This window comes from Dipteris shenzhenensis, chromosome 6 (genome assembly GCF_047967505.1).
Source record: "Dipteris shenzhenensis isolate YYH24624 ecotype China chromosome 6, Dip_SZ_1.0, whole genome shotgun sequence".
Taxonomy (NCBI): Eukaryota; Viridiplantae; Streptophyta; class Polypodiopsida; order Gleicheniales; family Dipteridaceae; genus Dipteris; species Dipteris shenzhenensis.
In genome coordinates, this window is record NC_141601.1 from 6,581,333 (window position 1) to 6,595,461 (window position 14,129).

Here is a 14,129-nt window from a genome sequence, read left to right on the forward strand (position 1 = left end):
CCAGAAACCATTTTTTCTTGAAACCGATGCAAGTGGCTTTGTGGTAGGAGCAGTTCTCCTCCAAGAGGGAAGGCCAGTAGCCTGTTGTCCATGCTCTGAAAACATGGAGACATTATTTGTATGGATCAGAGTTTTATGTGGATGTTGATCATGATACTCTGAAACATTTTTTTAAACAACCTGACTTGAGAGGCCGCCAAGCTAGGTGGGCAAAACTCATGCAGGAGTTTAATTTGACGATTCGGTACCGAAGAGGGAAGGATAATAAAGTGGCTGATGCATTGTCACGCATTATGCATAACATGAGTTTCACGGTATTAGAGAGTGCTCTAATGACCGAGATTAAAGAAACTCAAAAGATGGACGAGTTTGTCCAGAGGCTTTGGCCTAAGGCTCATGTATTAAAACCTGGAGAAAAGGATGACCTGGTATCCAGAAAAGGCCAAACTTATGCATGATATGCCATAAGGAATGGTATGCTGAAAAGAAATGGCAAGGTAGTAGTACCTAATCAGAATGATCTCAGGCAGAGAGTCATTCGACAATGCCATGATAGCCCATGTGCGGGACATCCAGGAGTCGAGAAGACATATGATCTCGTGAAGCGAGATTTCTTTTGGCCAAAGATGAAAAAGCATATTCATGAATATGTGACACGCTGTTTTTCATGTCAAGTAAGTAAGGCAGAACGGGTGAAACCACCCGGACTTTTACAGCCCTTGGAGATACCATTAGGTAAGTGGGAGAGCATTTCCATGGACTTTATTGTAGGTCTGCCTACGACACAACGTGGATATGATTCTATCCTTGTGGTGGTTGATCGTCTTACCAAGATGGCTCACTTCATTCCAACTAGAGAGTTTGTTAGTGCCCCGCAAGTGGCGGATTTGTTTATTAGACATATATTTCGTTTGCATGGATTACCCAAATCCATAGTGTCAGACAGAGATGTCAAATTTACCGGTCATTTTTGGATTGCGATGTTTGAGATACTAAGGACTGAGTTGGGAATGAGTAGTGGGGATCATCCAGAAACGGATGGTTAGACAGAAAGAATCAACCAAATTTTAGAGGATATGCTTAGAGCATATGTGTCATTGAGGCAACATACATGGGACAAGTGGTTGCCATTGTTAGAGTTTGCCTACAATGATAGAAAACATTTCTCTACAGGGTTCAGTCCGTTTGAGCTGAACTATGGTTATAGGCTAACGAATCCAACTATAGTTGGAGTACCTTAAGTGCCTAGTGCCGTGAACTTTGTGGTTCAGATGCGAGAGATGTTAGCACTTGCAAGAGCTAACATCCGCCAAGCTATGGATAGAGCTAAGGCGTATGCGGATGAAAACCGATCCGCTAGAGAATTTAAGGAAGGAGAAAAAGTTTTTCTTAGAGTTCCTTTGCACTCTAAGTCTTTGACTGCAGGAGAGTGTGCTAAGTTATCACCTCGATATTGTGGGCCATGGTTAATTCTAAAAAGAATAGGCAAGGTAGCCTATAAATTAGAATTGCCACAGGGTTATAAGGTGCACCCAGTGTTTCATGTTTCTCGTTTAAAGAAATTTTTGCATACAGGTGACTTACTAATCGAGGGTGTTGTTTTGTTTCAGGAGATAGAGGATAATGCAAGACGCAAACCAACAGGAATCCTGGACCGAGGAACAATGCAAGTGCGCAATCGGAAGATACCCACGGTGTTGGTTGCATGGCATGGTCTACCTCTATCAGAAGCTACCTGGGAATCCGTATACCAGTTACGGAGAGTGTTCCCAGACTTTATCATCGAGGACGCTGATGTCTAAAGAGGGAAGGAATGTTACGCTCAAGTCGAGGTAACATGACCTCAGAAGGGTTAGTCGACATTTTCCTTTAAAGGATCAATGTTTGTATTATATTTGTTTGGACTTCATGTAAATGATCAAAAAGGAATAAAGGTCAAGGTCCTAGGTGTGGGTGACATGGCACTAGACTAGGTGGATCTAAGGCTAAGGGACCTAAATGCATGAAATGTGCCTAGGGGCAAATGTTTCAAAGATATCCCAAGAGAGGGGTAAATAATGCATTAAGGAAGGACCCTAAATTCATGACATGTGGCATACTAGATCCATCTAGGGAGTTTTGGGGCTCGTTGGAATTAAGCAAGCAGAAAGCTTTCACGAAATGTATTCTTCCAGATTCAGCAGAGAAGCTTGTTACCACCGAGGTTGGCTGGGAGGATAAACTAAGTGCCTGTGCCCGTGATTCAACGTAAAGCTAGAAGAAATCAGTCTTGGATGTTTCACATCTGCTCCATGAGTGGGACACTAGTGAGTTGGAACATGCATGGTTTCCATGATCGGGTATGTGAGCAGCACAACACCTGAATTTACGACAGGAGCCGCAAAAAGCGCTTGTCTAGCTGTCAATGTGCTTCAAGAGCACATGTTTTCAGCCTTGGATATCTGCAAACAAAGATGCCTTTCTTTCAGGAACGCGCTCAAATATCTGGTCCTTGGAAGTGGGACAGAGTGGGTCAATGGGGTAATCCCTCGCGCTATAAGTGTGTGGTTAGAACTTAGGGTGAGCTTATGGTAGGACGACCAATGTGGATGGGTCTAAGGATGGAGGATACCTTAGTAGGGATCCTCAATATATATGTACCTGCATGCCACCAATAAGTTTATAGAGAATCTACTAGATATGGATTCTTACGATTGTTGAAGGTAACTACAATAATCTTGAGTTGGTAGAGGATAAGCTCGGGGGGGCTTCCTTTGTCGCCATGACTTCCTTAGAGTTGGGCATGTGGGAGCAATTTATATTCCTTGTCAGGGATCCTTGATCTATTCAAGATGTTTGGTTGGCTTAATTTCCTGTCGATGGTTGGTAGTTTGATTTTGGTTCAGATCTGTTTTTTAAATTTGTTGTATTCCCCCGCTTGGACTTTGGGGGAATGTTCAGAAATCCTCATTTGGGAGGTGGATCTTTCCACTAAGCTTGTGGACGTTGCATAGGTAGCATGGATCACGTGAAGTAATTGTCTGACTACGTGGTTTTCTGGGTTCTTTGCATGCGTTGGAGGATTGGGCATGGCCAATTGAACGATTCAAGTTTTCATGATTTTAGGGCTTGTGGCAGTGAAGAATTGTCTATATCTAGTCATGGCTGTACATTTACTCTTTCTCTAGACTTTGTCCAAACACGCATGAGAGTCAATCAAGGGATGCCAGACTTCCTTGGCTGGCTGGTAGCATGATGTAGAGTCTATAGTTAGTTCTCAATTGAAGTCAATCGTTCTAAGTTACAAAAATCCTCCATAGAGGTGCGTCACAGTCCTTAGTCGTTCTAGGTCCTTAAGTCTTCGATAATACAAGCTTTCAGTCTTCATAAGCGTCGTTTACACCTCATTTCCACTATATTTCATGTGTTACATTGGAAGTTTGTTTTCTTACAGATCATAGCTTGATTTTGAGAGAGAGAGAGATCAGTTAGAATGTCTCAGTCACTTTCTAACAATCTTGATGCTATTTTTTAAAGCATTGGAACCATTATGATGTTGTATGTGGATCCCTCTTAGATTTTTGGTTCCACAAAAATAAAGCAAGTCAATAGAGCCTCTTCTTTAGATGGATCTCACAAGACTAGGGTCAACCCTTGTGACTTAAGGGCGAACCTGCATTTTTTGGACACTGTAGTGGAAATGAAGTGGAAATGAAGGCCAACGAGCTTTTAAAACTCAGAGCCATGGGCTTTACATCGAGGCTTCAGCCTTGGAAGTGTTGTTGAAGAGTCACAAAGTGGAAAGCAAGACACGAGATTGTATTTCACAAGCTAGCTTGACTCAATTGGAAAGCTCCACTGAATAGCTACCACTACTAAAAGTACTAATTAAACTAGGACTAGCCTAGGTAACCATACCATTGCATATGTTCCTATAATTCTCCCCTCAATAGTATGGGTGAGTACTCTAGAAACATCTTAGTAGTACCTAGTGTACCTAACGTACCATGGTTGCACAAATTCATCCATAAGATATCGCAACCTATGAACACAAATATAAAACAAGTCATTTTGCAGCCCCCCTTGACGTTGTTTGTAGATCTCTCATTCCCAAGCCTTCTTGAAGGTGTATAATGTATTGTTGGAAAAGCCTTTGGTGAATATGTACGCCACATTGTCCTCATATGGACAGTAGATTAGGTCAATGAAGCAATCCTCAGTACAACCCCGAATCTAGTGATGACTTTCAATGTGCTTCATACGAGCATGAAGACAAATTGTTTGCAATGGCTGTCATAGTAAGTGAGAGTCACCGCACCTTCGTGTGATGATGTAGATCATGCATTAACTCCTAAATACACTCATTCCATAGTGGCTAAATATTCTGCTTCACTAGATGAAAGAGAGACTCTGGCTTGCTTCCTGTACTAAACCATGAAATGCAAGCTGAACCCAATGAGAAACAGTTTGAGCCCATAAAGTGCTTTCTTAAGCCTGCACACCTTGTTCTGTTGTCCATTGGTCTCAAATTCTTGGCTTGCTGCACATAGACCACCTTGTTGAGGCTCCCATTAAAAAAGGCAGTCTTAACATCCATCTAGTGAACCACCCACCCATAGCATGCAGCTAAAGAAATTAACACAATGAATGGTAATCATTTTGGCTATGGAGCAAAAATTCTCTGTCAATTGTCTCTTCCATTTGACTCTTTCAACCAGTGCATTTTTAAACAAAATGAATGATAGTAGGAAAAGTGCATCATTCTTTGATTTTTGGCACTTAAAATTGAATGAAAATGTGGAAATGATGTAAAATACTACTTAGAGGCAATGTCTTGTTGGATTATGCTGATTTCTTATTTTTTTGCAGTTTCTCTTAGGGTCATCGTATTTTTGTCATAAAGAATCCACGTCACCCATCAAAGTGTCTGATAAGGCCTATTTACTAGAATACCTGAAATCAGTTTTTGCAAAGGCTTGTGTGACCAAGCCTTTGTACACTACGTATGAGGAGAAGAAAGATTACCTTCGATCAATACTAATAAATAAAAGCTAACGAGTGTTCACATTGATCAATATGCAATTGCAATGAAGGTCAGTATGCTCTTTTCATGTTTACAAAAGGTCTGCTAATACAGTACCTTCTTGATAGGAGTGTTTACATCTTGTAGAGATGTAAACACTCCTATCATGAAGGTACTGTTTTAGCAGACCTAATCTCTTCTTTTGGATACAAGACACTTTACATGTGATCACTGAGGTTTCCACTTTGTAAAGTTAGCATGAAAGATTCAGTTCATGTATGTGCCATCATTCTAAACCTGTGATCTTGCCCTTCAGTGAGCTAATGTAGGCAGCCAGTTTTGTGAATTGACAGCTAATTTTCGATTTGTGCACAGACCATGATCAACATGGAGCAAGTGATAACCAGTTTTGCGAATCGACAGCTAATTTTCGATTTGTACACAGACCATGATCAACATGGAGCAAGTGATAACCATTCAAAACGTGTTGACACTAGCCCACCCTTTTCATGTGTCTTGTCTCTCTCTTATACTCTCTATATAACTACCTCTTTTTTATCAGCTATTGCTATATGGTTTTCTTGCAGCAGATATCCTGTATATTTGGGCCAAGTCTCAAAGTTCCTCATTCTAGTTTTCCTTACCCATGTGATATTCACAATTTAGCTCATATCTATGATGCCATGGATTTTCAGATCATTTATGGATTTTTCATGACCGGTCCATTTTACAGTCAATTCACCATTTTTCCTTGTTGGCAATTCATTTACACTCCAAATTTTATCTTAGAAGTTTCTTATGATCATTACTTTGCTATAATACTTATCAACTATTTTTAAGAATCACTCCTAAGCAGTTATTTTACTGCTTAGGAGTAGCAATTGAAAGGTGGTAGTCATGGGATAGTTTGATTTGGACATGGTGGTTCCATTGTTTAGCTCCTGATATTCAAAGTCTGTGTGGATGCCTATATGAATATGACATCTCTTGTATGATGTTTGAGCATCCTGTTTCTTTTATAAACATTTGGCACATACACTGTATACATGGCATGTTTTGACGCTTTCCAAGTTCCCTTGTCATTATATTTTGTGTGGGTGAGATAAACAGGCCAACATGTAACACTCAGTTTGTTATGCTCTAGCCGAGATAGCATGACCTCGGATAGATCGGTGGGCATTTTCTCTTAGATGACCAACTTTTGTAATGTTAATGTGCGTAATTGAAATGGTCAAGAGAAGTAACTGCCAAGGTCCTAGGTGAGGGTGGAATGGCATTGACTAGGTAGTTCTGAGTGCTAAGGCCTAGGTGCACCTAAATGTGTAATAATGCCAAGGGGCAAGTGGGTTTTAATGTGCCCCAAGAGAGGGGTAAAAAGGTGCACCAAGTGGAGAGGCTAAAATGATGACATTTGGCAAGGAGAACTATCTAGGGAAATGAGGGTCTCATGGACAAGCATGAAAAGAAATAACGAATGGATTTGACGATCTGCTATCTGCGAGAGTTAGGCTGGGTGGAAACATCGAATGCCATCGCCCGTGATTTGTATCCAGTTGGAATAGAGCTTCGTAAACTAGAGATAGAGTATGTGATAGTTGGTATCAGAGCTGAAGGCAAGGAAGAGATGATGGGAAGAGCGACGAGCTAGGTGAGGCTACGAAGAGATCGACGGAAAGCTGACGTGCTGAATGGGAAAATGGCCACCGTGGCCTACGAAGGCGTGCGTGAAGGGGCTAGGTGGACGGACAGCAGGCGGCGAAGAAATCGCGACTGGTCGAGGGGGATAAGCAGTCCAAGGAGGTGACGTGACTAACATGCGACGGGCTGTTAGCGTGAAAAAAACAGTCGCAGGTGACGGGTAAACGAGGTTGTCGAACCTGCTCCAACGACCCCGTCGAATTCAAGCAGGAGAAAGGTTCCATGTGAACAGCAATTGGACATGGGTTAGTCGATCCTAAGAGATGGGGCAGTCCTGTGTCAAGGGCGCACTGCGCGCCGCGCATCGAAAGGGAATCGGGTCAATATTCCCGAACCGAGACGTGGCGGTGGACGGTAACGTGACCGAATCCGGAGACGCCGGCGGGGGCCCCGGGAAGAGTTCTCTTTTCTTTTTAACAGCCCGCCCACCCTGAAATCGGATCACCCGGAGATAGGGTCCAGCGGCTGGTAAAGCACCGCACGTCTCGCGGTGTTCGGTGCGCCCCCGGCGGCCCGTGAAAATCTGGAGGAGCGATTGCCGATCACGCCCGGTCGTACTCATAACCGCATCAGGTCTCCAAGGTGAACAGCCTCTGGTCGATAGAACAATGTAGGTAAGGGAAGTCGGCAAAACGGATCCGTAACTTCGGGAAAAGGATTGGCTCTGAGGGCTGGGTCTAGGGGTCTGCGAACTGACCTCGGAGGCTGTCGGGGGTCTGCCCGAGAAATGACCAAGCTTGCTCATGCAGATATAGCCCTGGGTATGGCGTGGCATTCTCGGAAGAATCCAGCCATTGATTGGAAAAAGCACGTATATCAGTTCAAGATGAATGATGTGCTTTATGTCTTGCGAGGTGAAAAAGATATACCTCAGGGACCGTTGGTTTCCGTGATGGAAATCAGAAAGGCTCAAGTAGAGTTTTTATTCCTTTGCACAGCATCGGTAGAGCCGGTTGGTGATTCTTCGGCTAGCACTGATGTTACGAAAAGTGGTGAGATGGCCAAGCTGGCTAATCTTATAACAGAGGAGTTCTCTGAATGTTTTAGGGATGAACTACCTTATGGGTTACCTCCAGAGCGGAAAGTTCAACATAAGATTGAACTGATCCTGGGGGCAGAACCTGTAAATAGACCTCCCTATAGAATGAGTTTTGCTGAGGAGGCGGAGGTGCGTAGACAACTGGAAGAATACCTCAAGTTGGGGCAGATTCAACCAAGTTTCTCACCTTTTGCTTCGCCAGTGATATTAAAGAAGAAAAAGGATGATACGTTTCGCCTCTGTATAGATTACAAAGCATTGAATAATATCACTGTTAAGCACAGGTATCCGATGGCTCGGATTGATGATTTGCTAAATGCATTACATGGAGCCATGATTTTCAGCATGAATAGATCTTAAGTGTGGCTACCATCATAGAGCCGAGGATGTGCATAAAACTGCTTTCAGAAGCAGGTTTGGTCATTATGAGTTTTTGGTAATGCCCTTTGGACTTACCAATGCTCCAGCGACCTTCGTCATGCTTATGAACGATTTACTACGTCCGTATATCGGAAAGTTCGTAGTACATTTTATTGACGATATCTTGATATTCAGTAAAAGTGTTACTGAGCATCATGAACACTTAAGAATAGTGTTCAGTACTTTGAGGAAAGCCAGTCTTTATGTGAATAAAAAGAAAACTATACTGTGTATGGTTAGGCTTGAATATTTAGGGTTCATAATTACTCCACAGGGGTAGAAATGGATCCGAAGAAAGTGGCTGCGATACTAACTTGGCCAATCCCTCAGAGTCTGACCGCGTTGTTGTTGCGATCATTCTTGGGATTTGTCCAGTTTTATAGAAGGCATATCAAAGGATATTCCGGAATAGTATCGCCATTGACTGATCTGACCTCAGATAAAGCACCTTTTATTTGGGGACAGAATCAACAAGAAAGTTTTAACACCATAAAACAAGCTGTGGTCACCGGACCGGTGTTAAAAATAGTTGATCCTCAGAAACCGTTGTTCCTAGGAACCGATGCAAGTGGCATTGCGGTAGGAGCAGTTCTCCTTCAAGAGGGAAGGCCAGTAGCCTTTGAAAGCAAGAAGCTTTCTCCCTCTCAAAGGAATTGGCCAACTCATGAATTGGAGTTGTATGCTGTTATCCATGCTTTGAAAACATGGAGACATTATCTATATGGTTCAGAGTTTTATGTGGATGTAGATCATGATACTCTGAAACTATTTTGTAAATAGCCTGACTTGAGGGGCCGCCAAGCTAGGTGGGCAGAGCTCATGCAGGAGTTTAATTTGACGATTCGGTACCGAAGAGGAAAAGACAATAAGGTTGCTGATGCGTTGTCTCGCATTATGCATAACCTGAGTTTCACGGTATTAGAGAGTGCTCTAATGACCGAGATAAGAGAAACTCAAAGAGTGGACGAGTTTGTCTAGAGCTTGTGGCCTAAAGCTCATGTGTTAAAACCCGGGGAAAGTGAAAAGGATGACCTGGCATCCAGAAAAGGCCAAACTTATGCAAGATATACCATAAGGGATGGTATGCTAGAAAGAAATGGCAAGGTTGTAGTACCTAGTCAGAATGATCTCAGGCAGAGAGTCATTCGACAGTGCCATGATAGCCCATGTGCAGGACATCCAGGAGTCGAGAAGACATATGATCTCGTGAAGCGAGATTTCTTTTGGTCAAAGATGAAAAAGCATATTCATGAATATGTGACACGGTGTTTCTCGTGTCAGGTAAGTAAGGCCGAACGGGTGAAGCCACCCGGACTTTTACAGCCCTTGGAAATACCACTAAGTAAGTGGGAGAGCATTTCCATGGACTTTATTGTAGGACTACCTGCAACACAAGGAGGGTATAATTCTATCCTTGTGGTGGTTGATCGTCTAACCAAGATGACTCACTTCGTTCCGACTAGAGAGTCTGTTAGTGCCCCGCAAGTGGCAGATTTGTTCATTAGGCATATATTTCGTCTGCATGGATTGCCTAGATCCATAGTGTCAGACAGAGATGTCAGATTTACCGGTCATTTTTAGACAGCGGTATTTGAAACACTAAGGACTGAGTTGGGAATGAGTAGTGGGGATCATCCTGAGACGGATGGTCAGACGGAGAGAGTCAACCAGACTTTAGAGGATATGCTGAGAGCATATGTGTCATTGAGGCAACATACGTGGGACAAGTGGTTGCCATTGTTGGAGTTTGCCTACAATGATAGGAAACATTCCTCTACCGGGTTCAGTCCGTTTGAGCTGAACTATGGTTATAGACCAGCCAATCCAACTATAGTTGGAGTACCTCAGAAAGTGCCTAGTGCCGCGAACTTTGTAGTTCAGATGCGGGAGATGCGCACTTGCGAGAGCTAATATCCGCCAGGCTATGGATCGAGCCAAGGTATATGCGGATGAAAATCGGTCTATAAGAGTATTTAAAGAAGGAGAAAAAGTTTTTCTCAGAGTTCCTTCGCACTTGAAGTCGTTGACTTCAGGAGAGTGTGCTAAGTTATCACCTCGATACTGAGGGCCGTGGTTAATTCTAAAAAGAATAGGCAGTGTAGCCTATAAATTAGAATTGCCACAGGGGTGTAAGGTGCATCCGGTTTTTCATGTTTCGCGCTTAAAGAAATTTTTGCATACAGGTGACTCACTAATCGAAGGTGTGGTTTTGTTTCAGGAGATAGAGGATATTGCAAGGTGCAAACCAACAAGAATCCTGGACCGAGGAACAATGCAGATACAAAATTGGAAGATACCCACGGTGTTGGTTGCATGGCATGGTCAGCCTCTATCGGAAGCTACCTGGGAATCCGTATACCAGTTACGAAGAGTGTTCCCAGATTTCATCATCGAGGACGCTGATGCTTGAAGAGGGAAGGAATGTTATGCTCTAGCCGAGATAGCATGACCTCGGATAGATCGGTGGGCATTTTCTCTTAGATGACCAACTTTTGTAATGTTAATGTGCGTAATTGAAATGGTCAAGAGAAGTAACTGCGAAGGTCCTAGGTGAGGGTGGAATGGCATTGACTAGGTAGTTCTGAGTGCTAAGGCCTAGGTGCACCTAAATGTGTAATAATGCCAAGGGGCAAGTGGGTTTTAATGTGCCCCAAGAGAGGGGTAAAAAGGTGCACCAAGTGGAGAGGCTAAAATGATGACATTTGGCAAGGAGAACTATCTAGGGAAATGAGGGTCTCATGGATAAGCATGAAAAGAAATAACGAATGGATTTGACGATCTGCTATCTGCGAGAGTTAGGCTGGGTGGAAACATCGAATGCCATCGCCCGTGATTTGTATCCAGTTGGAATAGAGCTTCGTAAACTAGAGATAGAGTATGTGATACAGTTGAGGTAAGCAGATCAAGTGGGCTCAAGACCACCGACAGTCACTAGGTTTCTAACTACTGTCAATGAAGAGCTCCTGGTTCTATTGAGGAAATCTCAAAAGTCCCTTGAAGTAGAATTCATAGTGCATAAAGTATTTAATGTATCAATAGCCTCTACACATTGCCCATCCCTTTTCTGGGTACTGCTACCCAATTTCTCACCTTCCACCCTCATCAGCAAAGCTGAGTCAAGGTATCCACAGTTTTTCATCCTAGATGCTGATTAGGCTCTGCTCCTCTTTAGCCTCACAGATCAACCCCTCTGGGGACTGCCATGGAAATGTCTGGAGCTCTCATCTCCACCCACACTCACAGTCCACACATCTAAGGAGCCGGAAGACATGAAGGGAAGCCACAACTCACAAGTTTACAGGCAGTGATTCCCACTTACACTAGCAATGAAAGAGAAGGATGAGGGCAGCACAATTATGCAAGCAATTTCCAGGCCAGCTTCTCAAACGAGAAAACATAATGAATTGAGGAGGGAGGTGGAGATGGAGGCTGAAGGATGCTTTCTAAATGGATCCAAACAGAGTGTCTCCATTACAAAATCAAATTGTAGATGCAGGATTTTAGAGATCGTATCCAACCCTAATCTAAATGTCCTTTTTCTACTATCATATAGTTCTAGACACGAATTAATCTTGGCTCTGGTCATACCTTGGACACATCATTTCCTAAGCCTATAATAATAATTAATAAGAGAAAATTAAAGCCAATTGAGGCCTTGTTTAAGTGAAATCCATTTGTCATTATATTACAAAAAACAGTCCCAAAAGAAGGGACAGCCAGCTACAAACATCAAAAGATACCATTATATGACAACTAGGTAGGATAATCTCGATCCTTCGCATGTGGATTATGATAGAATGGTTGCCGTAGAGATGCCTGGAACAAATGGTTCTTAGCCAAGGAGGGATCACCAAAGACCCGATGGTTGCGTTCCTTCCATAAAGTCCATAGTGCCCAATAACGGACCCAATAAAAGAGAAGATCATATCCTTGCCTCACTGAATGAAAGCCAAACAACCAGAATTGTTTGCCAAAGCAAGCACTGAGTGTATAGATAGACAATGATATGGTGGTGTAGGATTAGTCTATTTGTTGTGTTAGTACTTGGACTATATATGCCAAGTACTTGAACTTCATTTGGTTGAACATTTCAGTTGGAGTTTACTTGTGTTTGCTTCTTGTTCTCGTGTTCACAATCCATCTCCATTCTTGTTCCTACATGTGGTATCACAGCTAGTTGATCCAGCCCACCTGCTTCCCGCTCTCTCGCGTGCTCCCGTTGCACTTCTGTCGCGGAGAAGAAGGTTCCATTGCTGGGTGACTTCATTTCAGCTCACCCACATCTTGAGAGAGCTTGAGAGCTCAGCTTCGTGCACATTGGTGGCCGGCTCCCTATCAGTATCGCCATCAGCTCGGACTATTGGCCTTGCCATTTGCTGCTCATTAGCCTCCACTCAGGCCATACAGCCCACTTCAAGCAGGCCTTACAATCCGTACTGTTTTGTATGGACTTGTTGTCCATACATCCCGTCCACAAACAGCCAGCCAGCTCGCTCCTAGCCTCACCATTTGAGCCATACTGTTTGTACTGTTTGTACAGACTGTTGCCCGCCTCCTAGCCTCACCATACAGTTTTGCACTGTACAGACCTGCTGTCCATACATTCCGCCATCAAGAAAGGCGCCTTCAACCTCTGCTTCAGCTCTTACTCCAGCTCCAGCTCTTGGTCCTTGCATCAGCTCATTTCCGGCATCTTCCTCTTGGTACTTGCATCTCCAGTTCGTACTTGCAGCTCGTGCGTTCAGTTACCTTGCACAGAACTCTTCAGAGTACTTGGAGTACAGGTGCATTTGGAGTGTTTGAGTGTGTGCATTTGGGACAGTTTTGGGGCTGGGCTGCATATTCAGCTCAATCTATTGCTCAGGTGGTATGCATTTTGAGGCCCATTTTTGGTTGAAGGTTATACACATTTTGGATGCCAGTTGAGCAAGAAAGTGTTGTTGCATTGTGAGCCAGTGTTTGGCTGAGATTCAGGTCTATTTTGGGGCGGCAGGTCATTGCATTGTGAGCCAATGCTTGGCTGTGATTGAGGACTATTTTTGGGGCAGAAATATATTGCTTGATTGCATTTTGTATCCCGGAAGGGATTTTGTTTTGGGCAGAGATTTTTGGGACAGATTCTCTGCTATTTCAAAGCAGCCACTCTCAGTGTATGCCATTGCAGTGATTGCATAGCAGTTTTTGCCTGTCAGTTGCATTTTATTTGCAGGTACATTTGCCTTTATTCTTGAGCTTGCAATCATGTCTCTCAATGAGGATTTTGGTACCATGACTGAGGCAGATAGGTTGGATGGACCCAACTATGCTTTGTGGTCATTTACACTCAAGAATATTTTGGTTGGCAAAGGCTTATGGGACATCGTGAATGGTGATGAGACTGGATCTAGCACCAGTGAATCTTCCACTACTACTCAGGCTTCTTCTACCACTACCCAGGTGGCTCCCACGGAGGATCAGAAGAGGTTTGATCGCAGGGATGCCAAGCTTTGTCTGAAGACGCACATCAAGTCTACCATTAAGTTGTGCAAGCATGCAAAGAATGCTTGGGACAAGCTGAAAAGTATGTGGAATGTCAATAATGAAGCAAGAAGCATTTTCTTTGAACAATAAGCTCATTGACCTGTCCATGTTGGAAGGTCAAACTATTTCAGAGTACATTGCTAAGATTGCTAATATTCGAGATGAGCTCGCAGCCATGATGAGGACATAGAAGACAAGAAATTGGTCTCTATTACCCTCAACAGCTTGGCTCCCTCATATGGCACATTTGTTACCTCCTTGACCATTATGCTCATGGCTTCTTCTCTCTCGTTTGATGAGTTAGTTGGCTTGCTCTTACATACTGCCCGTTCCTCTAGTCAGGGTAAGCAAGCACTTGCCACTCATGGAAAGGGTAGATTTCAGCCTACAGGAGGTCATTTTCAGAAAAAGACCAGCCATGCCCACCAGCCCAGAAAGGAGGGAAATGCA

The 14,129-nt window shown here is 43.4% G+C and overlaps 1 protein-coding gene across 1 annotated transcript in view; it reads left to right on the forward strand.

The window, feature by feature from the left end:
• The window catches only part of LOC147900701 (uncharacterized), a 112,951-nt gene extending 107,440 nt beyond the window's left edge, over nt 1–5,511 (forward strand). Inside the window, exons 14-15 of the mRNA XM_087376335.1 lie at nt 4,849–5,072; nt 5,378–5,511. Of these exons, the coding sequence (XP_087232461.1) occupies nt 4,849–5,034 (186 nt within the window). The 3' untranslated portion in view covers nt 5,035–5,072; nt 5,378–5,511. The remainder of the gene's footprint in view (nt 1–4,848; nt 5,073–5,377) is intronic.
• The last annotated feature ends 8,618 nt before the right edge of the window (nt 5,512–14,129 follow it).